Source organism: Myxine glutinosa, chromosome 9 (genome assembly GCF_964187855.1).
Source record: "Myxine glutinosa chromosome 9, kmMyxGlut1.1, whole genome shotgun sequence".
NCBI classification, from domain to species: Eukaryota; Metazoa; Chordata; class Myxini; order Myxiniformes; family Myxinidae; genus Myxine; species Myxine glutinosa.
In genome coordinates, this window is record NC_136269.1 from 14,519,206 (window position 1) to 14,546,765 (window position 27,560).

The 27,560-nt window shown below is 41.5% G+C and overlaps 1 protein-coding gene across 6 annotated transcripts in view; it reads left to right on the plus strand.

Moving 5' to 3' along the window:
- The window catches only part of LOC137435626 (protein Smaug homolog 1), a 147,913-nt gene that overhangs the window by 111,841 nt on the left and 8,512 nt on the right, over positions 1-27,560 (plus strand). For all 6 annotated transcript variants that reach the window (XM_068129557.2, XM_078784120.1, XM_068129554.2 and 3 more), the window contains 5 exons: positions 479-667; positions 3,944-4,029; positions 5,707-5,828; positions 9,725-9,941; positions 19,107-19,215. In XM_068129557.2, the coding sequence (XP_067985658.1) occupies positions 479-667; positions 3,944-4,029; positions 5,707-5,828; positions 9,725-9,941; positions 19,107-19,215 (723 nt within the window). The remainder of the gene's footprint in view (positions 1-478; positions 668-3,943; positions 4,030-5,706; positions 5,829-9,724; positions 9,942-19,106; positions 19,216-27,560) is intronic.

Sequence of the window (27,560 nt, forward strand, 5' to 3'; positions counted from 1 at the left end):
AAAAATTGAAAACCAGAAAATAAATTTCATCTAGAAGTGATGAGAGCGTCTAAAGAAGAGGATGGCCTTTGAGGGCCATCGTGGCGGCCAAAGGGTTTGAATTTGATAATTGGCCCTAACTATTCATATTCTAAGGTACCAAATGTGGTATCATTGTAATTGTCTTGAATTTGGAAATGTATTGGTGCAGATTTTGATTTGAATAAACATCTTCTATAATTTCTGAGAGGTATGGAGATTCATCTCTGAGATATGGAGATTTGGTATTTTGTACTTGACTCTGATGACAAATAAATTGAGAGTAAACCATTTCCCAGTGAATTGTTGGTTAATTCCAGTTGAACGAGGCGAGTGTATGCCATAATTTTAAACAGCAAGGTAATGCTACAACATTAAAAAAAAAAATCTCGTTAATGGCTCCTCGGGGAAATGCCCGTTGATTCTACAGGTTTCTCAATCCTAACCACTGACATTGCAGAAAGCTCAGCAACCGGGGCCACAATGAGGCCACACCAAAGATCCAATGTTGATGGACAACTTGAGCGGCACCCGTTGAGCTCTCTCGGTGAACGGCCAGGATCTTCAGGGCCTGGGGAAGCTGAAAATGCTGTAACACCTGTGACCGAAGGAGACATTCCTGGGCAGTTCACAAGAGTTTTGGGCAAAGGTACGTGTTTGTAGGGTTGTACTTTCTGCCTGGATTTGTTTGTGTTTATGCATTGCTATAATGTTTATGAAGATTGTTTGTTTTTTTTACTTCAAATTATACCATTATGGTATGATTTTGTTTAAACTTAGCACAAGCACAGTACATAATGGCATACACATACACATGCACCTCACTTTATTTTGCGATCTGATCAAAGATGGCCAACAGGTGGACTGGCGGCCATTTTAGTTGTAAAAAAACAAAACGATATTGAACACGTCTTCAACCATTTCTCGGACTTGCATTTACCGATCTTGTTCAAACTTCCCACAAAGAGAATGAATGAGGGGTTACATATGCACGTCATTTTTTTCCGAGATCAGATCCAAGACGGCCGACTGGTGGCCATTTTGTTTCTTAAACGTGTCCCCATCCATTTCTCGGACATGCATGGACCGATTTTCTTCAAACTTGGCACAAAGACAATACATGAGTATACATATGCAGAAGATTTTGTTTCGTCATCCGACCAAAGATGGCCGACTGACTGCCTTTAAATCCGTACAGCAAAACTACTAAAATCATGGGGGCTGTGACTTTTAATGTCTTTTTCTTCTTGTTCATTAAATTATTATGCTCACTTTATTGATACTGATGAAACTCCCATCACATGGGGTCATGAGTGAGACTTGCCACTATTGGATTTTATGATTTTAGATTGGCTCTTGTATGGAAAATACAAACCAAGACATTTACACTCAAATACATTTCCATTACTCTTTTTTTGGGCATTAACTGGTAACACTAATCCTTCTTTTATTCATGCTGGGACTTTAACACAGACACAGAACATTGCATTATTAGCATTTTATTTGCTTTAAATGAAGTTGATGTAGTTCCCTGAAAGGACAGGAGAGTTTTTACATGTTTAAAGAGTCAATATCACTTTATGTACATTAATCTTATTTTCCTAATGTGAACTTTATTGATGGAGTTTGGTCGTAAATTGAGTGGATACGATTGGTTAACACTTCGATTGGTAACAACAGTGGATACTTCCTCGGTCCATTGCTGGTAGTTGGGGGTAGTTTCTGCAGTGCAAGCTCACATTTATGACGTCGTGATTGCGTACTACTTCTTAACAGCTTCAATTATTTCCACGAAATGGATGGGGGAGGGGGCAGAAGGGGCAACCACACCAGGTGTGAAGTGGATGGGGCACCAAATTACACCCTCAAAAAGACGTTTTCATGCTCCATTTGGCTATATTGTATATCTATCTATAATTCCAGTAATCTCTGTTTGTACGTCTGTACGTTTGTACGTCTGTACGTTTGTCTGTGACCGCTGTTTCTCGACAACCACGGGTCCGATATACTTTTAACTTGCCAGGTATATTGCTGGGGACCCGAGGATGTGCCTTTTCAAGGTTTCATATTAATCGGACAATTACTTACCGAGCTATGTCCAAAAAACGATTCAACCAATCAGAGAGCAGCGAACGATCGCGTGTGCCGAACGTGGAGGACACACTCTGCCTCGGATGGCACATTTGAGAGCGTATTCATTTATTTCACGTTTGCAAACTATGTTGGCGTTAAACTATGTTTTAAAACTATAAAACTAATAAAACCGAATTTGCGATTCATTCGCTTTCCTGCGCGTTTGTGCACGCGATGGCGATTTCTTTACCAAACTCCGGAAGCCGTTCGCTTTGGACCAAACCATTGCATGTAAATAGAGGGGGGGGGGGGGGGGGGGGATTGTCACCGTACTCGCAAGCCGTTCGCTTTGGACCAAACCATTTCATGTAAATAGAGGGGGGGGATATAATTTTAGATATAGATATAGTACGGGCAATGCCCTAGTAAATTATAATACAACGAACTCGTGAGATCACGAGAAGCAACTTTCAGAACCACATTTTACAGTTTAAACTCCATGCTACGTGTCAATGTGTCATGTCAATGTTTACAAATTCCTTTCCGTCCGGATTCACCTTTTTCTTAATTCCTATTTCTATCACTTTGCACAGTAAATAAATCTGTGTTACGGTGTTAGTAATTATCAGGTTGCCTGCTGCGTAGATCTCTCATCTTGTATAATGAGGTTTAATAATTATGCACTCGGTAACATGGAGCTCACCCATTGTCCCAAGGGATGGAGGGGTGTAACTGTTGGACGTTTTATGTAATTACGTCAATCATATCTAGATATTTCACGGTGTATGTCTCAATCAGCGACGGCCAGAATCACGTGTCAAGTAAGTTCTTTAACTTCCTTGCCTTGCTCTGCTGCTCAGTCTCATCAGCTCTAGTATCTAGGCCATAGAAATACCACACCTTGCTGCAAGCATGTTTGATGTAGTTTTTGTTGACGGCCTTGTAGCATACCTGCCTGCTGTACTGCTTCAGCATTAGTTTACCTTTCTGCTTGCCCAGGTCTGCTTGGACCAGGGCGGGGATTATACGTTCGTTTTATTATTGCCAAATGGTACGAATATTATTATTGTTGTTAATATTATTCGTATTACTAAATGCTTTGTTACAATGTTATCATTGTTTTTGTTATTTATTTTGTAATAGGAACGCCATGCCATGGAAGGACCTATTAAACTGCTCTATACACCTTAACGTGGCGCGTGTTTAGAAACACAGGAATTCTTCCGGATTATTTGTAGTTAATAAGCCTAATAATTTCAGGAGATCATAACTAAATCTATTCTCATTTTGAACAGCTTCCAGGGCTCTGCTGCTGAGCCTGCTGGAGAAGCTTAAACTCTTTCATATGGCCCCTCAATAGGAATTTCTGACTGTCAGTGCCTGCAGGGGGCGATATTTTTTACCTTCGCCCCGAGCTCCACAAACCATCACTACGCCACTGCCGATAGTGTATAGTCAGGTCGGGAATCAAACCCGTACTAAGCATCTCAGAACTAACCATGCTACTTCTGCACCATCATGTTGAACATAGATTCTTATTAAAACGTTTTTTTTTTAGTCTCAGAATATCTTGTACACCATGGTCGATCTTTTGGAACGCCCATCCTGTAAAGAAAAACTTATTTTGTTGTTGCTCTTGTCATTAAATTTACTATTCCTCTCTTGACTCTTTTCCCTGATGTTCAATCATCGACGTTGTACTGCTGGTCCGTGTAATGGTGCATCTTGTAGTACAGCACATTTGACTTTGTCAGTAGGCAGCTCATAGCAATGTAACAGTGCAGTTTGGCTCTAAGGTCGGGATGGCTTTGATGATTAACACTATTTGACAATCTTTGTGTTTCGGCACCAGTCTGCACTCAGCTGCTCGTGTCACGGCTGGACGAAGATCGCTCCGCTTCCTACTTGCAGCTCCTCGACAAGTGCCTGATGCACGAGGTAAGGCTTCCACGGCCGAGCCGACCCTCGCCGAACAACAATCGCACAAAACCCGCTCGGCCGAGACACAGACGGACGCTGTGTCGGTGGGTTTCCTGTGTAAACAGGGCGCTGGCACAGCTACACACCAAGGCATGCAGCTTTTCTTCCAAGAGGCCGAACTGCATTGACTGTGGTTTTTAATCTTTCATGCACTTAAGCATGCGTTGAGGTGTTGAGGAAGTTTGGTCATGTGTTGAGGAAGGCTGAAAGTGACTGGTTGAGAAGAGTGATGGAAATGAATGTAGAAGGAAGTAGAAGATGGGGAAGACCGAGAAAGACTTGGCTAAAGATGGTGGAAGAAGAAATGCGGGCAAGGGGGTTAACAAGGGGAGATGCAGAAAATAGGGCAAAATGGAGAAGATTGTCATGGGGATCGCAAGGCTAACCCCCGTTCCAGCAGGGAAAATGGCCTTTAAAATGCATGTTGTTGTGTTGTTGTATGCACTTAAGCATTTTCCGAGATTGCATTTAGCAGGAAATTATCACTGATTATTCTCACAATGTGCACCGATTATATTGTATATGACTTGCACTTGGCCAATAGTTTGTCTGTCTGTGTAAGATGTTCATAATTCCAGACGTGTCACTTTATTTATCAATGCAGACAGTCAAATGAAGGAGTGCCTGCATTTGATTCACATTGGTGGTTTTGGTGTGTAATCAAATTGCATAATAAATCTGACGAATTTCCAGAACATTTTGGAATAATTTTCACATTCAATGGAAGAGGGAGATGTCCAATTTTTTTTTTTTTTTTTTTTTGTATACTGAATCGAGGCTCGTGAAAGAGCTAACATTTACTTCACAAACAAATCAACCAGACAAACAAAATACATAAAAAGAGGGAGCGGAAGACAAGATGGGGAGAGAAGGGGAAGCACACAAATTACATTATTACATCCCTTATCTTAATACACCACGTTGAAATTGAACAGAAACGGTGCCGAGAGAGCATGGATAATATTATAACAACTGCCATCGGCATTCTGTCATGTACATTAGTCAAATATTAAAGTACTACACAAACTGAACAGGATAAATGGAATGGGTTTGTGACCAACGCTCAACCTGCTCGATTCAAATTAAATATTTCATGGTGCCGACTTGCTGTACCACCCAACCAACGCAAAGCAGAGGCAATTAAGATACAAGGGTTACAAGTTCCTAATTGAATTTGTATCGAGGGTAGTGAAGCTTGGATAAATTTGCATCCGACATCTCAGAAGCAATAACTTTTACTTACTTTTCTGTCATTTGCTCTCCCACACCACCCCTGTCCCCAATAACAGATAGGACCTTAGACCCAACTGGCCTTACGAGTTTCAGATTATTGAGCCTTGTTGATAAAGCGAGGATATTTTGTATGCATTGCACTTCTAAAGGAAGTTTGGAGTTCTGCTGAAAGAATGGAACAAACCATGGTGTTAAAATTTTTGTATGAAATGTCAAGTTTGTGTGTGTATCTGCTTGTTTGTAGGGAAGGGGGTGGAGGATTGGGAGGGGATTGGGATAACATTGACACCTGTACATTGTTGTATTGACTGGTGGTGGTGGTTAAAGGAGTCCGCAACCCCTCCACTTTCCCCCCACCCCTATTTGATATGCTGCTATTTGTCTGACCTGTGCATTTTCCAGGCTTTCACTGAAGCACAGAAACGGAGGATTTTGTCGTGGAAGCAGCAGGTGCAGAAACTGTTACGCATTTTGACTCGTCGATCTTTGTTTGACGTTCAATCCCTTCGCCAGCCACTTGGAGGGTAAATCTGAATTTTGTATTTCCTTCCCACCTTTCCGTCCCAAGTGATTAGAGCAAGTGATAAAACACAATTTAATCTAATGCTTACTTGGGACACTGCTTTCCTGGATTTCTAGATTCTGTATGGTTAAGCCATGGATGCAGCATCAGAAACGTTCCTGTGTTTGTTCAACAAGGGCTCAATTGCCCTTTTGTTTGCACGTTTCCACTTCCCCACCTTATCCCTCTCGAACCTTTGCCCCCACCTTATCCCTCTTTACCCTTTGCCCCACCTTATCCCTCTTGACCATTTGCCCGACTGTTTAGCTCACCTGGAACGAAGTTCAGGGGAGCTTATGCGTTGGCGCGTCATCGGTCCGTCTGTCCGTAAACACTTGCAACATCTACGAAACCGCTGAACAAAACTTAGTGACAAAACTTGGCACAAATGATATTTGTTGTGTTGTGACGAAAGTTTGTTGACGGCACGAAGAAAGTCTAAGAGGGTCTGCGAGGGGTCAAAGTGAGTCCAGGTTTGCCCCCCAAAATAGGTATTTGCTTTCTTCTCTGAAACTACCCACACAATTTGGATGAAACTTGACCACAACTTTCACCACCCGTGATATACCAAAGTTTGTTAACGGCATTAAAAAAATTCTGCCCCTTTGGGGGTATACGGGGGTGGTTGCTCCCGAAAATAGGTATTTGCTTTCTTCTCAGAAACTACACACACAATTTCGATGAAACTTCCTGAGGATACGGGGGGGGGGGGGGGGGGGTTGGCCCCAAAATAGGTATTTTTTTGTTTGTTTGTTTAAAGTCTTATTATTATGTTAGTATGATTCTACATGCTGCCCTTTCTTCTAGAAACAATTGAAATTGGTTTAAAATACCATTAGTCAGTGCAGTATACTGTTTATTCTACCAGGTGAGCGCCAGGGGTATTGCCCCTATGTTTATTCTCTCTTGACCCTTTGCCCCACCTTCTTTCTCTCTTGACCCTTTGCCCTGTGTTCATCCACTTTCTCGGATTGATAACCTCACTCAGTAATTAAATAATGGATATATCAGAAACGTTCCCATATTTATGTTGATATATTTGGGAAAATTACATGCCCAGACCAGGAATCGAACCCAGGTCCTCTGGAAAACCATCAGATAGCTCAGATGGCAGAGCACTAGTACAGTTTTCCAGAGGACCTGGGCTCGATTCCTGGTCTGGGTATGTAATTTTCCTAAATATATCAATTTAATTATTTAATCCTGTTCTAATTGTTCCCATAGTTGTTCAGTAGTAGTGCTCAGACTGCTGAGTGTGAATCTTGAGGCATGTGTGACATTGGGAAATTTACAAACCTTACTCCAGTGGCTGGGAATCCACCTCGTGAGTTTTACTTAATCTCAATAAGTTTGTTTCCTTTGACTGCTGACTTGACTCCTGTGGATTTGGCTCTCAATTTCACAAAATCGTTTGTCCAAACATGTGCTTAATTTTGGTTCTGCTCAAATGTTGAGGATTCCTGTTGCTGTGCCAGTGCTTTTGGCTAGAAATAACTGGTAAGGATGAAATAGCCCCGTGAAGTTGCTCACCCCATGCACAGCTGCTTTTACTTTTGTCAATCCATTAGTAATTATTGCATAAATATTTGGTTAAAAGAATACAATTTGCTGTTGTTGGGATGAACCATGATGAAATGGCTCGTCCAATTAAAAATTGTCACAAGGATTGATGAAGGAGGGAAGTGGTTTACTTTTGACACTGGATTTGGCAGCGACTTAAGTTAAAGGTCACGTGTGTTTGTTAGAATGGTAAACGTTTGGCAGTTTAAATAAACCTGACATATAAAAAAGGCTTGTATCTCCATCTCATTGCAACGTGGTGGCTTTAAGTTTGAATTTCATGTTGTGCAGCACCTTCAGAAAGTATTCACACGCCTTGACTTTTTTCACATTTTGTTGTGTTACAGCCTGAATTAAAAATGGATTAAATTGAGGTTTTTTTTGTTTGTCACTGTTCTACACACAATACCCCATAATGTCAAAGTGGATTTTATTATTATTATTTTTTTGTAATTTCTACAAAACAATTAAAAATGAAACACAGAAATATCAAATTTACATAAGTATTCAACCCCTGCGCCTTTGGCAGTGATTACATATTTGAGTCTTCTTGGGTATGTCTGTATCAGCTTTGCACATCTGGATTTGGGGAGTTTCTCCCATTCTTCCTTGCAGATTTGCTCAAGCTCCGTCAAGTTGAATGGGGAGCGTCGGTGAACAGCAATCTTCAAGTCTTTAAACAGATTCTCAATGGGATTCAAGTCTGGGTTTTGGCTGGGCCACTCAAGGACTTCCACGTTCTTGTTCTGAAGTCATTCCAGTATTGCTTTGGCTGTATGCTTGGGGTCTTTGTCCTGTTGGAACATAAATCTTCGCTGCAGTCTAAGGTCTTTTGAACTCTGAAGCAGGTTCTCCTCAAGGATTTGCCTGGATTTGGCTCCATTCATTGGTCTCTCTATCATTACAAGTCTCCCAGTCGCTGCTGCTGAAAAGCATCCCCATCGCATGATGCTGCCTCCACCATGCTTCACCATATAATAGGGATGGGGTTAGATGGGTGATGAGCTGTGCTTGGTTTCGGCCAGACGTAACGGTTTGCATTCAGGCCAAAGAGTTCAATTTTTGTCTCAGCAGACCACACATTAATTTGGCTCATGCTCTGAGTCTTTCACATGCCTCTTTGTAAACTCCAGGTGTGTTGTCACGTGCCCTTTTTCAGGAGTGGCCATCGTCTGACCACTCTCCCACATAAAGCCTAGATTTGAGAAGGGCTGCAGAGACTGTTATCCTTCCGGCAGGTTTTCCCAGCTCAGGACTAGGTAGTTCTGTCAGAGTGGTCATTGACATCACCTTCCTGAACAAGGTCCTTCTTGCCCGCTTGCTCATTTTGGTCAGACGGCCAGCTCTAGGGTAGTCTGGGTAGTTCCATATGCTTTCCATTTCCTAATGATGGAGATCACTGTGCTCTTCGGAACTTTCAACACTTTAGAAATTGTTTTATACCTTCCCCAGATCTATGCCTCCTCATAATTCTATCTTGGAGTTCTACAGACAGTTCATGGTAGAGTTTCTGCTCTGACATGCACTGTCAACTGTGGGACCGTATATAGAAAGGTGTGTTTCTTTCTAAATCATGTCCAATCAATTGAATTGGCTGCAGATGAACTCCAAGCAAGTTGTGGAGACGTCTCATGGATGGGCAATGGAAATTGGATGCAACTGAGCTCAACTTGGAGTGTCATAGCAAAGGGGTTGAATACTTGTTGATTCAAAACATTTCAGCTTTTCCTTTTGAATTATCTTGTACACTTGGAGTGTCATAGGTTGTTCAATTCAATCATAGGTTGTTCAAAGTTCAATTGTGCATATATATATATATATATAAAATCCACTTTGACATTATGGGTTATTGTGTGTCGATCAATGACAAAAACGATCTCCATTTAATCCATTTTAAATTCAGGCTGTAACAACAAAATGCAAAAAAGTTGAGGGGTGTGAATACTTTCTGAGGGCACTGTGCCTGACATTGAGTCCATGGTGTCCGACGTCGATTTCATGGTACCTGACATCAAGTGGTATACTCCTGTGTCATTTGTACTTCATCGTCTGAACTTGTATGCTCGTAGGTGGGACATTGTGTTTTGTATTTTTTATTTTTTTTCATCAAACCTGACCTGTTGTGCTCGAGGTTGGATGTGTTTATCCTAATCACTGTTCAATTGTGCAAACAGATTATTCATTTTACTATTTCTCTTCTTCTATTCTTTCATTTCTTTTTCTCTTCCCTTTGAATTTGTTTGTTTATTTGTTTGCTTCCTTTTACTCTGACATGCTGATGGATTGCCCTCCCTCCAGTTGGCCACTACTTGGGCAGTCAAACTCTCTTCCAAGTGCAACAGGGGGAGCTGGAAATTTGCTGCTGGCACGTCGGGGATCACGCCCCTTCCCGACCCCGCACCGCAGCCTGCCAGGCAGCGGAAGAGTTGGAATGGTGGCACCCCCGAACGGTCTCGTTCCCCCCCTTCCCCGAGGTTCTGGCAGCAACCCAGCCCTGATTTCCAAGACCAGGCAGGTGAGTTATAAGTTACACACACAAGGAATTTCGATGCAGGAGGAGGCTATCCGGCCCATCATGCCAGCACCACATCAACACCAAACCAATCTATATTTAAAAATAAAATGCCAAATGTTTTTTTTTTATTGGTGCTTTTTCTGACCTCAGTTTTTTCTGCAGTTTCTGACCTTTTTTGGGGGGGGGGGGGGGGGGGCGAGAGGTTGTTTTTCTTTTTCTTTTCTTTCTGGGGGATAGAGGGTGCGGGGCGAGGGGGGTTGAGTGGGCGAAGGCAGTTCTTGGGTGAGAAACATGCAACATCAACCACACCACCCCTTGACGAGACCCCCGACAGACAACATTCCACGCAGATGCACGCAATCACCCATCCATGCTCAAGCTACCTAAAAGTTCTGCCAACATCCCTATAGCCCTGTATTTCCAATACCACCAAGTACTTATCTGATTCTAATTTTAACTTTTCTGCTGCCACTACCTTTCCAGGTAAACCATTCCTGCTCTCTCTCTCTCTGAATGAAAGACCCTTTCTTTACTACGATCTTGACTCTCGTCTTCTTTACTTGCAGGCTATGGCCCCTGAACTTATCACTGTCGACTGTGCTAAATAGTTCCTCTGCACTTATTTTGTCGATACTCTTCACATCTCTCTCATATTCCGTCGTAACCACCTCCTTTATAATGTATAAAGCCCTGTCTCCTTCAGCCGCTCCTCATAGCTTAATTTAGCTAGGCCCGGAATCAATATAGTCACCTTGTGCTGAACCCTCTCTATGGCAGCTACAGTCACGTGAAAAAGTAAGTACACCCCATGTAAAGTTTTGAATTTTTCAACATATTTCAACATACAGCTATTTGATATTCATTTCAACAATATTGACAGATAAAGGTGATATAATATAACAAATATCATGAAACATTTACATTTTGTAGTCCATTGTATAATTTAAATAAACATAAATGCAAATTTCGCATGTGGAAAAAGTAAGTACACCCTTGACTCGAATAGGTGGTATTGCCCCCTTTGGCAGAAACAACCTCAAGTAGGCATTTCTTATAACTGTCTACCAGTCTCTGACATCGACTGGGAGAAATTTTTGCCCACTCCTCCATGCAGAATTCTTTCAGCTGTGCGATGTTTGAGAGGTTTCTTGCATGCACAGCTCGTTTCAAATTCCCCCACAACATCTCGATGGGATTTAGATCCAGGCTTTGACTTGGCCATTCCAGCACCCTCCATTTCTTTCTTTTCAGCCATTCCTTGGTGTATTTACTGGTATGTTTAGGGTCATTGTCATGTTGCAAGGTCCACCTTCGGTTGAGCTTCAACTCTCCGACAGATGCCCTCACATTATCCTCAAGCACCCTCTGGAACAATGAAGAATTCATAGTGGATTCTCTGATGGTGAGCTGCCCAGGCCCTGATGCAGCAAAGCTGCCCCAAACCATAATAGTTCCACCACCATGCTTTACAGTTGGTATCAGGTTCTTGAGGTCAAATGCTGTCTTTGGTTTTCGCCAAACATGTCTTCTGGTACTGTGGCCAAATAGCTCTACCTTTGACTCATCTGTCCAGAGCACATTGTTCCAGAAGTGCTGGTCTTTGCCTTGGTGCTCATTGGCAAACTTAAGTCTTGCCCTGATGTTCTTTCTGGACAGCAAAGGTTTCCTCCTGGCACACCTCCCATATAGATCAAATTTGTGCAGCCTCTTTCTAATGGTAGACTCGTGCACTTTGACATCAACAGTGGCAAGAGTTACCTGTAGGTCCCGTGATGACATTCTGGGGTTCTTAGAGACTTCTTTCAGCATCTTGCTGTCTGCTCTCGGGCTGAACTTGCTGGGGCGGCCTGGCCTGAACAAGTTGGCAGTTGTTTGGAATCTTCTCCACTTATAGATGATCTTCTGGACAGTCGAATGATTGATTTGAAATTGTTTGGAGATCTTTTAAAATCCCTTCCCAGACTGGTAGGCATCTATAACCTTCTTTCTGAAGGCCTCAGAGAGCTCTTTTGATCTAGGCATGGTGACGCCGCACACTTCAACAACAAAGAGCAAACCAAACTAAATGTCTGAGGTTTAAATAAGACAGGTTCCTCCAAGATCCTCTCTATGATGTTCTAATCATTTGCACCTGAGCTGGTACACCTGATTCTAATTTTAGGTATTTGAAGTAGTGATAAATGTAGGGGTGTACTTACTTTTTCCACTTGCGAAATTTGCATTTATGTTTATTTAAATTATACAATGCACTACAAAATGTAAATGTTTCATGGTATTTGTTATATTATATCACCTTTATCTATCAATATTGTTGAAATGCGGATCAAATAGCTGTATGTTGAAATATGTTGAAAAAGTCAAACCTTTACATGGGGTATCCTTACTTTTTCACGTGACTGTATGTCCCTTTCCTGAGTTGTGATGACCAAAACTGCACATAGTATTCTAGATGGGGCCCTCACTAAATTCCTATACAATATACAACCTAAAACCCTGTTTGCTTTACCTTGAGACACCTGGCATTGTCCTGTCTGCTTACCCCCATTCGCACCTCCCCTCCCCATATTTATGACCAACCCCAGGTCATTCTCCTGTGTGACACCCTCCAAAATCCCCCCTTCATCTTGTAATTTTTATTTTTATTATGCTTACCCATCCCCAGCATCCCAGTTTAGGTTAAATTGCATCTGCCAATATTTTGCCCAACCTATGCAAGTATCAATATTTTCCTGAATCTGATCACCACCCTCTCTGATATCTACCTTACCTCCAAGCTTTGTGTTATCTGCAAATTTGGAAAGCCCACTCTTCACCCACTATCCAAATCATTGATGTAAATTATGAATAACTAGCTACTAGCTGAAGTACCCAGTGTTACCCGGAGAAATTCAATGCAATATGTATTGAAATATTAAGTCGGAATCGAAAATATCTTGGTCGCCCAGAGATAAATCACTTGCAGGCAAAGTTCATTTTCTTGACGTGCGAATGCAAAATAAAATGAAATAAATAAAAATCGGGTAATCAACATCAGTAGTTGAGCCTGTGTAATTTCCGCGCAACAGGAGACGGTTTACAGGTGGGGGAGCATGAAGACAGTGGTGTTGAAATAAATCCGGAGGTGCAATGCACCCGAAATGGTCCTTTCCCGAGCTATCTCTTAGTGCGAGTTAAACCACCAGAAGTGCTCTGGTGGGCATCTTACCGTGCCGATCTTCGTGATGCAGTGGATTAAAGTTAAAAAGCAACAGATGGATCATACCGTGCTGATATTTGTGACGCAGTAGATTAAAGTTAAAACTCGAGCAATGCGACTGTGTCGCCAATATTCCTCCGCATAGTCCCACAACGGGTAGATGCCCTCGTTCGCTGTCCTAAAAATAAACAAGTTTTATTTAAATCCCTTCAGCAGTTTTCAAGTATCACATTTTCACCAGCCGTGACAGGTTTCACATTGATCGGTGATGTGATCACGATCAGTGATCACGATTTCTTTTCGTGAAAGAGAGCGGTTTCAGAGAAGGGATTTTTTTTAAACATTGGCTTTCAAGCTAATATGACTGCCACACCACGTGACATATGACCGGAAAAAAAGTGTACTGATACAGTGTGTGAAAATGTGTACTGATACAGTGTGTGAAAATGTGTACTGATACAGTGTGAGAAAATGTGTACTGATAGTGTGTGGAAATGTGTACTAATACAGTGTGCGGAAGTGTGTACTGATACAGTGTGTGAAAATGTGTACTGATACAGTGTGTGAAAATGTGTACTGATAGTGTGTGAAAATGTGTACAGATACAGTGTGTGTGAAAATGTGTACTGATACAGTGTGTGAAAATGTGTACTGATACAGTGTGTGAAAATGTGTACTGATACAGTGTGTGTAAATGTGTACTGATACATTGTGTGTGAAAATGTGTACTGATAACGTTTGTGTGAAAATGTGTACTGATACAGTGTGTGCAAATGTGTACTGATACAGTGTGTGAAAATGTGTACTGATCCAGTGTGTGTAAATGTGTACTGATACATTGTGTGTGAAAATGTGTACTGATAACGTTTGTGTGAAAATGTGTACTGATACAGTGTGTGCAAATGTGTACTGATACAGTGTGTGAAAATGTGTACTGATACAGTGTGAAAATGTGTACTGATAGTGTGTGAAAATCTGTACTGATACAGTGTGAAAATGTGTACTGATACAGTGTGTGTGAAAATGTGTACTGATAGTGTGTGTGAAAATGTGTACTGATACAGTGTGAAAATCTGTGCTGATACAGTGTGAAAATGTGTACTGATACAGTGTGTGTGAAAATGTGTACTGATAGTGTGTGTGAAAATGTGTACTGATACAGTGTGTGAAAATCTGTACTGATACAGTGTGAAAATGTGTACTGATACAGTGTGAAAAAGTGGACTGATAGTGTGTGTAAATGTGTACTGATACAGTGTGTGTGTAAATGTGTACTGATACAGTGTGTGTGAAAATGTGTACTGATAAAGTTTGTGTGAAAATGTGTACTGATACAGTGTGTGAAAATGTGTACTGATAGTGTGTGAAAATGTGTACTGATACAGTGTGTGTGAAAATGTGAACTGATACAGTGTGTGAAAATGTGTACTGATACAGTGTGTGTGCAAATGTGTACTGATACAGTGTGAAAATGTGTACTGATACAGTGTGAGAAAATGTGTACTGATACAGTGTGTGTGAAAATGTGTACTGATACAGTGTGAGAAAATGTGTGCTGATACAGTGTGAAAATGTGTACTGATACAGTGTGTGCAAATGTGTACTGATACAGTGTGTGTGCAAATGTGTACTGATACAGTGTGTGTGAAAATGTGTACTGATACAGTGTGTGAAAATGTGTGCTGATACAGTGTGTGTGTGAAAATGTGTACTGATACAGTGTGTGAAAATGTGTACTGATACAGTGTGTGTGAAAATGTGTACTGGTACAGTGTGTGTGAAAATGTGTACTGATAGTGTGAAAATGTGTACTGATACAGTGTGAAAATGTGTACTGATACAGTGTGAAAATGTGTACTGATACAGTGTGAAAATGTGTACTGATACAGTGTGTGAAAATGTGTAGATACAGTGTGTGAAAATGTGTACTGATACAGTGTGAAAATGTGTACTGATACAGTGTGTGTAAATGTGTACTCATAAAGTGTGTGTAAATTTGTACTGATACAGTGTGTGTGTAAATTTGTACTGGTACAGTGTGTGTGAAAATGTGTACTGATACAGTGTGTGAAAATGTGTACTGATACAGTGTGAAAATGTGTACTGATACAGTGTGTGAAAATGTGTACTGATACAGTGTGAAATGTGTACTGATACAGTGTGTGAAAATGTGTACTGATACAGTGTGAAAATGTGTACTGATACAGTGTGTGAAAATGTTTACTGATACAGTGTGTGTGAAAATGTGTACTGATACAGTGTGTGTGAAAATGTGCATTGATACAGTGTGTGAAAATGTGTATTGATACAGTGTGTGAAAATGTGTACTGATACAGTGTGAAAATGTGTCCTGATACAGTGTGAAAATGTGTACTGATACAGTGTGAAAATGTGTACTGATACAGTGTGAAAATGTGTACTGATACAGTGTGAAAATGTGTTCTGATACAGTGTGTGAAAATGTGTACTGATACAGTGTGAAAATGTTTACTGATACAGTGTGTGAAAATGTGTTCTGATACAGTGTGTGTGAAAATGTGTATTGATACAGTGTGTGAAAATGTGTACTGATAGTGTGAAAATGTGTACTGATACAGTGTGTGAAAATGTGTATTGATACAGTGTGTGAAAATGTGTACTGATACAGTGTGAAAATGTGTACTGATACAGTGTGTGAAAATGTGTACTGATACAGTGTGTGAAAATGTGTACTGATAGTGTGTGAAAATGTGTACTGATACAGTGTATAAATGTGTACTGATACAGTGTGTGTGAAAATGTGTACTGGTACAGTGTGTGAAAATGTTTACTGATACAGTGTGTGTGAAAATGTGTACTGATACAGTGTGTGTGAAAATGTGTATTGATACAGTGTGTGAAAATGTGTACTGATAGTGTGAAAATGTGTACTGATACAGTGTGTGAAAATGTGTACTGATACAGTGTGAAAATGTGAACTGATACAGTGTGTGAAAATGTGTACTGGTACAGTGTGTGTGAGAATGTGTACTGATACAGTGTGAAAATGTGTACTGATACAGTGTGAAAATGTGTACTGATACAGTGTGTGAAAATGTGTACTGATACAGTGTGTGAGAATGTGTACTGATACAGTGTGTGAAAATGTGTACTGATACAGTGTGTGAAAATGTATACTGATACAGTGTGAAAATGTGTATTGATACAGTGTGTGAAAATGTGTACTGATACAGTGTGAAAATGTGTACTGATACAGTGTGTAAATGTGTACTCATAAAGTGTGTGAAAATGTGTACTTTTTTTTTTTTTTTTTTTGTATACAAGATCGAGGCTCGTGAAAGAGCTAACTAACATTAATCACACAAAAAGTCAAACCGACACACAAAACACAAAAAACAAGGGGAGCGGTAGACAAGATGGGGAGAGAGGGGGAAGGACACAAAAGAGAGGGGGAAGGACACAAACACAACATTTGAGAGCAGGGACATCGGGAGGACTTGGGGGGAGGTGGGAGAGGATTAAAACATATGAACACTGCAAGGACTCTGGGGTGAATTACCGGGGGTAGAAACGATCAAGGTTTTCGATGGGGGAAGATAAGAGATGGTGGTGAACAGCTGTTTTAAAGACCTGGAGGGAGGAGTGGGATTGAAGAGAGTGGGGGAGTTTGTTCCAGAGGCGGGAGAAAAGGGGAATGAAAGAGTGAAGGTGAGCAGAGAGTCTTGATTTTGGCAGTTTAACCATAAGAGGGTTGCAGGCAGATCTTGTGCGACCTGAAGGAATATTGGGGGGACAGAGCACAGAGAGAGCTGGGGGAGCAAGGCCGGAGAGGAGTCGCTAGAAGACAGAAAGACCGCCAACCTGCCTGCGGTGAGTGAGTGAAAGGCCCTCGGCGTTGACTACATCGCAGGAGATTCCAATGATTCTGAAAGCTTTGGCCTCAACAGCGTGAAGCCGAGCAAGGTGTGAGGCAGGAGCACCAGCCCAGAGGGGAGAACAGTATTCCATTGAGCTGCGGATGAAAGCCTTGTATGTGGTGAGGAGCTCAGGTGTGCCAAGGAAGGACTTCGCACGACGGAGGATGGATGCCCAGTCGGCGACTGGCTTTGGAGGCCAGCTTGGAAATGTGGTTTTCCCAAGAAAGATCATGGCAGATAGTGAGACCCAAAAGCTTGAGCGACAGAACTTCTTGGAGAGGATTGTTGAGAAAGTAGATGGGAGGGTTGTCCAGTACTGATACAGTGTGTGTAAATGTGTACTGATACAGTGTGTGTAAATGTGTACTGATACAGTGTGTGTGAAAATGTGTACTGATAGTGTGTGAACATGTTTACTGATACAGTGTGTGTGAAAATGTGTACTGATACAGTGTGTGAAAATGTGTATTGATACAGTGTGTGAAAATGTGTATTGCTACAGTGTGTGAAAATGTGTACTGATACAGTGTGAAAATGTGTACTGATACAGTGTGAAAATGTGTACTGATACAGTGTGAAAATGTGTACTGATACAGTGTAAAAATGTGTACTGATACAGTGTGTGCAAATGTGTACTGATACAGTGTGAAAATGTGTACTGATACAGTGTGTGAAAATGTGTATTGATACAGTGTGAAAATGTGTAATGATACAGTGTGAAAATGTGTATTGATAGTGTGTGAAAATGTGTACTGATACAGTGTGTGAAAATGTGTACTGATACAGTGTGTGAAAATGTGTACTGATACAGTGTGAAAATGTGTACTGATACAGTGTGTGAAAATGTGTACTGATACAGTGTGAAAATGTGTGCTGATACAGTGTGAAAATGTGTATTGATAGTGTGTGAAAATGTGTACTGATACAGTGTGAAAATGTGTACTGATACAGTGTGTGAAAATGTGTACTGATACAGTGTGTGAAAATGTGTACTGATACAGTGTGTGAAAATGTGTACTGATACAGTGTGAAAATGTGTGCTGATACAGTGTGAAAATGTGTATTGATAGTGTGTGAAAATGTGTACTGATACAGTGTGTGAAAATGTGTACTGATACAGTGTGTGAAAATGTGTACTGATACAGTGTGTGAAAATGTGTACTGATACAGTGTGTGAAAATGTGTACTGATACAGTGTGTGAAAATGTGTACTGATAGTGTGTGAAAATGTGTACTGATACAGTGTGTGAAAATGTGTACTGATACAGTGTGTGTGTAAATGTGTACTGATACAGTGTGTGTGTAAATGTGTACTGATACAGTGTGTGTGAAAATGTGTACTGATACAGTGTGTGTGTAAATGTGTACTGATACAGTGTGTGTGTAAATGTGTACTGATACAGTGTGTGTGAAAATGTGTACTGATACAGTGTGTGTGTGTAAATGTGTGCTGGTACAGTGTGTGTGTAAATGTGTACTGGTACAGTGTGTGTGTAAATGTGTACTGGTACAGTGTGTGTGTAAATGTGTACTGATACAGTGTGTGTGTAAATGTGTGCTGATACAGTGTGTGTGTAAATGTGTGCTGATACAGTGTGTGTGTAAATGTGTGCTGATACAGTGTGTGTGTAAATGTGTGCTGATACAGTGTGTGTGTAAATGTGTGCTGATACAGTGTGTGTGTAGTCATCATTAGCCCCACACAACGGGAGATGAGGTTTTCCAATCGCTTCTGTGTGTCTCTGTCTGTGTCTCTGTGTCCAAGCCATAAGGTTTTTTTTTTTTTTTTACAATTCGAAGTTTTATCATCAAATCTTTCGCAAACCTTTATGAGAATCTGGAGAACACTATTTAATAAAATGTATAATTTTTTTAAATCTCTTGTTCTCGTCAAGTTTAGCTTGAGTACAACGTGGATGTGGACAGGCTTCGCATGTTAAGATGCTTTCTGATTTTATTATTTTTGCATTTTGAAAAAGAAAGCACATGATACGTTTTAAAAAATTAACTACACATCAGATTACTTGCTCCGGACAATCCAAGTGTAACAACTTTGTGTTCTTTTAATTCCAGGGGTTGTGGTTTGGGTGTCCATCTGGTAACATTTCTTTGCGTAATCACGGTTCGGTGCAAAGAACCCGGTCACTTCCTGTACACACCACACCTGTCCGTCAACCAACAGGTATGCCACACTTGCTTTTTCTTTTTCTTTTTTACTTGCTTTTCTTTAAAGCTATTGTTGTTTATGCTAAATTGATATCATGTCATGATGCACACTTTTGATTCTGATAAGTTGACTGTAAATCATAATTACGTCACACATGACAGATTGATATGTTATTTTTTTAGCTCACCTGGAACGAGGTTCAGGGGAGCTTATGTGATGGCGCGTCGTCCGTCCGTCAGTCCGTCCGTGAACACTTGAAACTTCTCCAAAACCGCTGATGGGATTGCGACCAAAATTGGCACAAATTATATTTGTTATGTTTGTTCACGGCATTAAAAAAATCTGATCTAAGGAGGTCTACCGGGGATCAAAGTGGATCTAAGGGGTCTACCGGGTCTACCATTAAAAACATCTGGGTCTAAGGGGTCTACCGGGGGTCAAAGTGGATCTAAGGGGTCTACTGGGTCTACCATTGAAAAAATCTGGGTCTAAGGGGTCTACCGGGGGTCAAAATGGATCTAAGGGGTCTACCGGGTCTACCATTTAAAAAATCTGGGTCTAAGTCGTTTACCGGGGGTCAAAGTGGATCCAGGTTTGAAGCCCCAAAATAGGGATTTGCTTTTTCCCCTGAAACTACAAACTCTATTCTGATGAAACTTGACCACAACCTTAATCACCCATGATGTACCAAAGTTTGTTCAAGGCATTATAAAAATTGGGGTCTGAGGAGGTGTACAAGATGGGAGTGGGGTGGGAGGGGTGTGGATTGGTTGCTCCCCAAAATGGGCTTTTTTGTTTGTTTGTTTGTTTAAAATCTTATGATTATGTTGGTATGATTCTACATGCTGCCCTTTCTTCTAGCAACCATTGACATTGGTTTAAAATACCTTTAGTCAGTGTAGTATACTGTTTATTCCACCAGGTGAGCACCAGGGGTATTGCCGCTATGTTTATCTTTAGTCCCCAACTTGTCGGATGTCTCCATGCTGATCTATGCGCTTGGTTACTTACCGATGTATAGATTCGTTTATTACCTCCGCCACCAAAGGTGGATGGAGGTTATGTTTTCACACCTGTCTGTTTGTTTGTGAACAAAATATCTCAAAAAGTTGTGGACGGATTTGGACGAAATTTGGCAAAGATGTAGCGTATGTGACAAGGACGAAATGATTCGATTTTGCAGAAAAAGCGAATTTTAAAGGGAATTGGGAAGCATCTGAAAATGCAAAGCCCGTCTGTGTCTATATCTAATCAGACGTCTTCTTCCTCTTCCAAATGATCAAAATAACTAAAACAATTGAATAAAAAATACAAAATGAAAATGGATGATTTTACGCTGCCTTGGCCTTTTACCTTTTGATCTAAAAAAAACAATCAGCTTCTAGCTTTTGATTGGTGAACCAATTCAGTGACACAATATGCAAATTCTTAAATTTTCAATTCAAATTTTAAACATTTCAATTCAATCAAATTCAAATCAAATTCAATCAATTCAAATTTTATGTTGACGTTTGACGACGATTTTATGTTTATGTTGATGCTGACCTTTGATCTTTTGACCAAATTATTAACTTGTCTTTTCCATATGCTCACAATAAAGCTTTGTTGAAAATTTGATGACAAAACTCAAATGGTACATTGAAATTTCACGTCAATTGGATGAAAATTGATGATTTTATGTGACGCTGACCTTTGACCTTTTAACGAAATTACAAATTTGCCTTCTCCAAATTAGGGCACAGACACACACACACACACATGCACACACAGGCACCCAGAAGTTATTGCAAAACCCCGTCTTCTGCTGCACATGGGACGGGCTAATAAACCCGCAAAATGCCAGCGGAAGGGCCATACATACACCGGATGGACACGAAAATGTTCATAGTAACCAGAGACTGAATTGCAAATATTTTACAAGAACACTTAATAAAATTAAAATGTAATTAAAATTGGCCTACTGAGAGTAGCACATATACTAATGCTCACAGTATACAAACAATAAAAAATATTATTTCACCAAGGGAGAAAAATACACAAGAATAATACCAATACCCAGATTAGATGTCATAACAGGATATGTACTAAGATTCATAAATAAATTGGAATTAGTGATACTTAATCCATCAATGGAACCATCAGACAATAAATATCGATGTAATGGAAACCACTATAAAATATAAGTATTAATGATGTCATAATTCAGCAATCTGGTGTGGTAGATTGGGCTGTGCTGGTACCTTTCTGTACAGCACCGAACATTCACAAACCTACGAGCGCTTTGTGTGTTATATACATGGGATCGGATTGATGGTAATAGGTGATGCAACGTCGAAGATGTCTCGAGTAGTGCAAAAGAGAGACAAGTGGTCACATCTGATACTGAGAACATCAATACCCAGCTGTTGAGTGGCATTAGTGTATCGGATACAGTCTCCACCTAGAATGACTCGGCATGCTGGACTTGTGGCTGCGCGCTGATGTTTTGATCCACCTGACCAGACTGGTGCTGAGATGTCCTGTCTTGCTGAAATTATTATTTGACACATCTTGTGTACTTTTCCATGACTTTGACACATTATGTGTATTTTTCCATGACTTTGACAAACTGTGTGCACTTTTCCGTGACTTTGACATATTATGTGTATTTTTCCATGACTTTGACACACTGTGTGCACTTTTCCGTGACTTTGACATATTATGTGTATTTTTCCATGACTTTGACAAACTGTGTGCACTTTTCCGTGACTTTGACACATTATGTGTATTTTTCCATGACTTTGACACACTGTGTGCACTTTTCCGTGACTTTGACATATTATGTGTATTTTTCCATGACTTTGACACACTGTATGCACTTTTCCGTGACTTTGACATATTATGTGTATTTTTCCATAACCTTCACACACTGTATGCACTTTTCCGTGACTTTGACATATTATGTGTATTTTTCCATGACTTTGACACACTGTGTGCACCTTTCTGTGACTGACACTTTATGTGTATTTTTCCATGACTTTGACAAACTGTGTGCACTTTTCCATGACCTTGACATATTATGTGTATTTTTCCATAACCTTGACACACTGTGTGCACTTTTCCGTGACTGACACATTATGTGTATTTTTCCATGACTTTGACAAACTGTGTGCACTTTTCCGTGACTTTGACATATTATGTGTATTTTTCCATGACTTTGACACACTGTGTGCACCTTTCTGTGACTGACACATTATGTGTATTTTTCCATAACCTTGACAAACTGTGTGCACTTTTCCATGACCTTGACATATTATGTGTATTTTTCCATAACCTTGACACACTGTGTGCACTTTTCCGTGACTGACACATTATGTGTATTTTTCCATGACTTTGACAAACTGTGTGCACTTTTCCGTGACTTTGACATATTATGTGTATTTTTCCATGACTTTGACACACTGTGTGCACCTTTCTGTGACTGACACATTATGTGTATTTTTCCATAACCTTGACAAACTGTGTGCACTTTTCCGTGACCTTGACATATTATGTGTATTTTTCCATAACCTTGACACACTGTGTGCACTTTTCCGTGACTGACACATTATGTGTATTTTTCCATGACTTTGACAAACTGTGTGCACCTTTCCGTGACTTTGACATATTATGTGTATTTTTCCATAACCTTCACACACTGTATGCACTTTTCCGTGACTTTGACCTATTATGTGTATTTTTCCATGACTTTGACACACTGTGTGCACCTTTCCGTGACCTTGACATATTATGTGTATTTTTCCATAACCTTGACACACTGTGTGCGCTTTTCCGTGACTGACACATTATGTGTATTTTTCCATGACTTTGACAAACTGTGTGCACCTTTCCGTGACTTTGACATATTATGTGTATTTTTCCATGACTTTGATACACTGTGTGCGCTTTTCCATGACTGACACATTATGTGTATTTTTCCATGACTTCGACAAACTGTGTGCACCTTTCCGTGACTTTGACATATTATGTGTATTTTTCCATGACTTTGATACACTGTGTGCACTTTTCCGTGACCTTGACACATTATGTGTATTTTTCCATAACCTTGACAAACTGTGTGCACCTTTCCGTGACTTTGACATATTATGTGTATTTTTCCATGACTTTGATACACTGTGTGCGCTTTTCCGTGACTTTGACATATTATGTGTATTTTTCCATGACTTTGACAAACTGTGTGCACTTTTCCGTGACCTTGACATATCATGTGTATTTTTCCATAACCTTGACAAACTGTGTGCACTTTTCCGTGACTTTGACATATTATGTGTATTTTTCCATGACTTTGACAAACTGTGTGCACCTTTCCGTGACTTTGACATATTATGTGTATTTTTCCATGACTTTGATACACTGTGTGCACTTTTCCGTGACCTTGACATATTATGTGTATTTTTCCATAACCTTGACACACTGTGTGCGCTTTTCCGTGACTGACACATTATGTGTATTTTTCCATGACTTTGACAAACTGTGTGCACTTTTCCATGACTTTGACATATTATGTGTATTTTTCCATAACCTTGACACACTGTGTGCGCTTTTCCGTGACTTTGACACATCGTGTGTATTTTTCCATAACCTTGACGCACTGTGTACATTTCCGTGACTTTGACCAATCGTGTGTACTTTTCCGTGACTGACACATTGTGTGTACTTTTATTTGCCTTCCTAACAACGTAAAGTCAAATTAAGCACTTTCTCCCCACCTTGTGAAATTTCCCACAATGATTGACAATCTAAATCGTTGTCGAGTTTGTCTGCTGATGAAAAAAATAAAATCTGCATGCAGCCTGTGGCTACTGGTTGCATCGTTGTTGGGAGTGTGGCTGTGCCGCTGATGCACTCGCTGTTCCCGGTAAGCCGGAGGGTTGCCCTGGGGGCTATTCTCAGCACTAATTTTGCCGATCTCAGAAGGATGACAGACTGAGTCAATTAACATTGTGTTATTTCAATGGCACCATGGGAGTTCAAGCTCAAGACCCTAAGATATTAAGCCAGCCACGTTAACCGTTAAGCCAACACTAGGCTTATTGTCTGCTGATGAGCCCCATCAAATATCAAACCTGCAGTCAAGCTTAATTTATCCTTTAGACATTTGATACTTTTTTGGCATTTGAAGCAAGTGGCATATATACACACTGATGACCCAAATTATGTGGACACCCGAACATCACACATCTCATTCCAAAATCATGGGTATTAATATGGAGTTGGTCCCCCCTTTGCTGCTATAACAACCTCCACTTTTCTAGGAAGGCTTTCCACTAGATGTAGGAACATTGCTGTGGGGAATTTGCTTCCATTCAGCCACAAGAGCATTAGTGAGGTCAGGCACTGATGTTGGGTGATTAGGCCTGGCTCGCAGCCATTTAATCTCAAAGGTGTTTGGGGATGAGGTCAGGGCTATGTGCAGGCCAGTGAAGTTCTTCCACACTGATCTCGACAAAACATTTCTGTATGGACCTCGCTTTGTGCACGGGGGCATTGTCATGCTGAAACAGGAAAGGGCCTTCCCCCAAACTGTTGCCACAAAGTTGGAAGCATACAATCATCTAGAATGTCATCGTATGCTGCAGCGTTAAGATTTCCCTTCACTGGAACTTAGGGGCCGAGCCCGCACCATGAAAAAGAGCCCCAGCCCATTATTCCTCCTCCACCAAACTTTACAGTTGGCGCTATGCAATCGGGCAGGTAGCGTTCTCCTGACATCCGAAAGAAAGTCCGAGCTATCAAGGATGCTCCTTCTCCACGAGATGTGACCGAATTGAAGTCATACCTCGGTTTGCTTCAGTTCTATGGTCGTTACATCCCGAATGTGACCGACGTTTTGGGCCCCCTTTATCGGCTTTTGAGGAAAGGAGTCTCCTGGAGCTGGGGGTCTACTGAACAATCAGCATTCCAGACCTCTAAGGATCTGCTCAAATCGTCCAATGTTCTCGGTCATTTTGATCCAGAGAAGGATCTTGTGCTGACATGCGATGCCTGTCGGTATGGAGTGGGGAGTGTATTATCGCACGTGATGCCTGATGGTACGGAAAGACCGGTTGCATTTGCATCCAGAACGTTGTCCCCGGCAGAGAAAAACTATTCCCAACTTGACAAGGAAGGATTGGGAATCGTTTTCGGCATCGGCAAATTTCGCCAGTACCTTCTTGGACATCATTTCACGATTCGCACTGATCACAAGCCGCTGATCAGTCTGTTTGGTCCAACTAAGGCGACATCTGACACACTACCGCCCAGGATCATCCGCTGGTCCCTGTTTCTCGCTGCTTATGACTACACCATATGTTATAAGCCCGGTTCGTCTATCACAAATGCAGATGCCATGAGTCGGTTACCCCTTCCAGAATCCGTTGATGATTCGCCTACACCAGGATCCATTATCGCACTGATGGATCATCTGGAAGATTGTGCTGTCGATTCCGGCCAGATCCGCACTCATACTCGACGAGACCCCGTTCTGTCCAGAACTGTCCAGGCTGTACAGCTTGGATGGCATTTGCTACCTGAGGGTGACCCAGATTTTGTGGCTTTTAAAGCACGTAAAAACGAACTCAGCGTGGAAAATGGTTGCCTACTCTGGGGATGTCGTGTCGTGATCCCGAAAAATCTGCGTTCCAGGGTCATGGATGAAATCCATGACTGTCACCCTGGGATTGTGAAGATGAAGTCACTCGCCAGAAACTATGTGTGGTGGCCGAATCTTGATGCTGATATCGAACATCATGTTCGACATTGTTACCCCTGCCAGAGCACCCGGAATACACCTGCGAAAGCACCACTGCATCCCTGGGAATGGCCCAGCGAACCATGGCATCGCCTACATCTCGATTATGCCGGGCCTATTAACGGCAGCATGATTCTAATAATTACGGACGCGCACACAAAATGGATTGATGCCTATGTGACGCGTGGTACTACGTCAGCCATTGTCATCGAAAGACTCAGACGCTGTTTCGCCACTCATGGTCTGCCCAGGATGATCGTGAGTGATAACGGTTCGTGTTTTTCCAGTACCGAGTTTGCCAAGTTCACACGTCGGAACGGCATCAAACATAAGTTTGTCAGCCCACATCACCAGGCTTCAAATGGCTTGGCCGAACGATCCGTGGGAATCATCAAATCCGGATTGCAGAAACTTCAGGAGGGAACCCTGGAAACAAAGCTGTCTCGTCTCCTGTTCAAATACCGCATCACGCCACAATCAACAACCGGTGCAGCTCCGTCTGAGTTATTGATGAAACGACACTTGAGATCGACACTTGACAATCTCAAACCAGACATATCATCAAATGTTTATCAGAGCCAGCTTAATCAAAAGTTGGTGCACGATAAGACGTCCAACAGTCGATGTATCAACATTGGAGATCCAGTGTTTGCCCGAAATTTTGGTGCAGGTGCGACGTGGCTACCGGGAGACATCATCGAGAAGCCAGGTCCACTGTCCAGTGTGATTCGCCTGCAGGACGGCCGCGAAATTCGTCGACATCAGGACCACATAACCTACCATCACTGTGAGTCGATGGAGCCTGTAGCATCGTCACAGTCAGGACAACAGTTCGACCCGCCACTGCCGGAGATCGTCGTGGCCGCTCCAGCCGGCTCGGATGCCCCGAAAACCTCTGCAAACGCTACACCCTTCGTGGAGACCAAAGGAATCACCTCAGACTCTGTATCCACTGGTACACCGCGACCCAAAGGAATCACCTCGGACTCTGTATCCACTGGTACACCGCGACGCTCAATGCGTGAGAGAAAAGCACCCGACCGGTTGAATCTTTGAAGATGTTTTTTTTTTCACGTTGACACATGTTCTATTTTCATGTATTTTCATTATTCTCATAACCGTTTGCACACATATTTTCACATGTTTTGGAAATGTTGCTTTTGAAATGTCAATTCTGGAAATCTAGCACGTATTGCTCTTGGTAATTTTGGACCTAAAGGGGAGGATGTCATGTATGCAGTGCAAATGTTCACCGTTGTATCCCTACACCGGGACCGGATTGTATCCCTACGCCAGAGCTCGGATGGCGCTGCTGTGAATCGGGCCTTGATCGGCAGAGTGAATAAACGCGTACGACAATTGATCGCAGTTTGTCGAGATACTTTACATCCCAAACCCAGATTCGTCTGTCCAACGGCCAGATGGTGAAGCGTGATTCATCACTCCAGAGAACGTGTTTCCACTGCTCCAGAGTCTAATGGTGATGAGCTTTACACCACTCCAGCCAATGCTCGGCATTGTGCATGGTGATGTTCGGCTTGTGTACGGCTGCTCAGCCATGGAAACCCATTTCATGAAGTTCCCGACG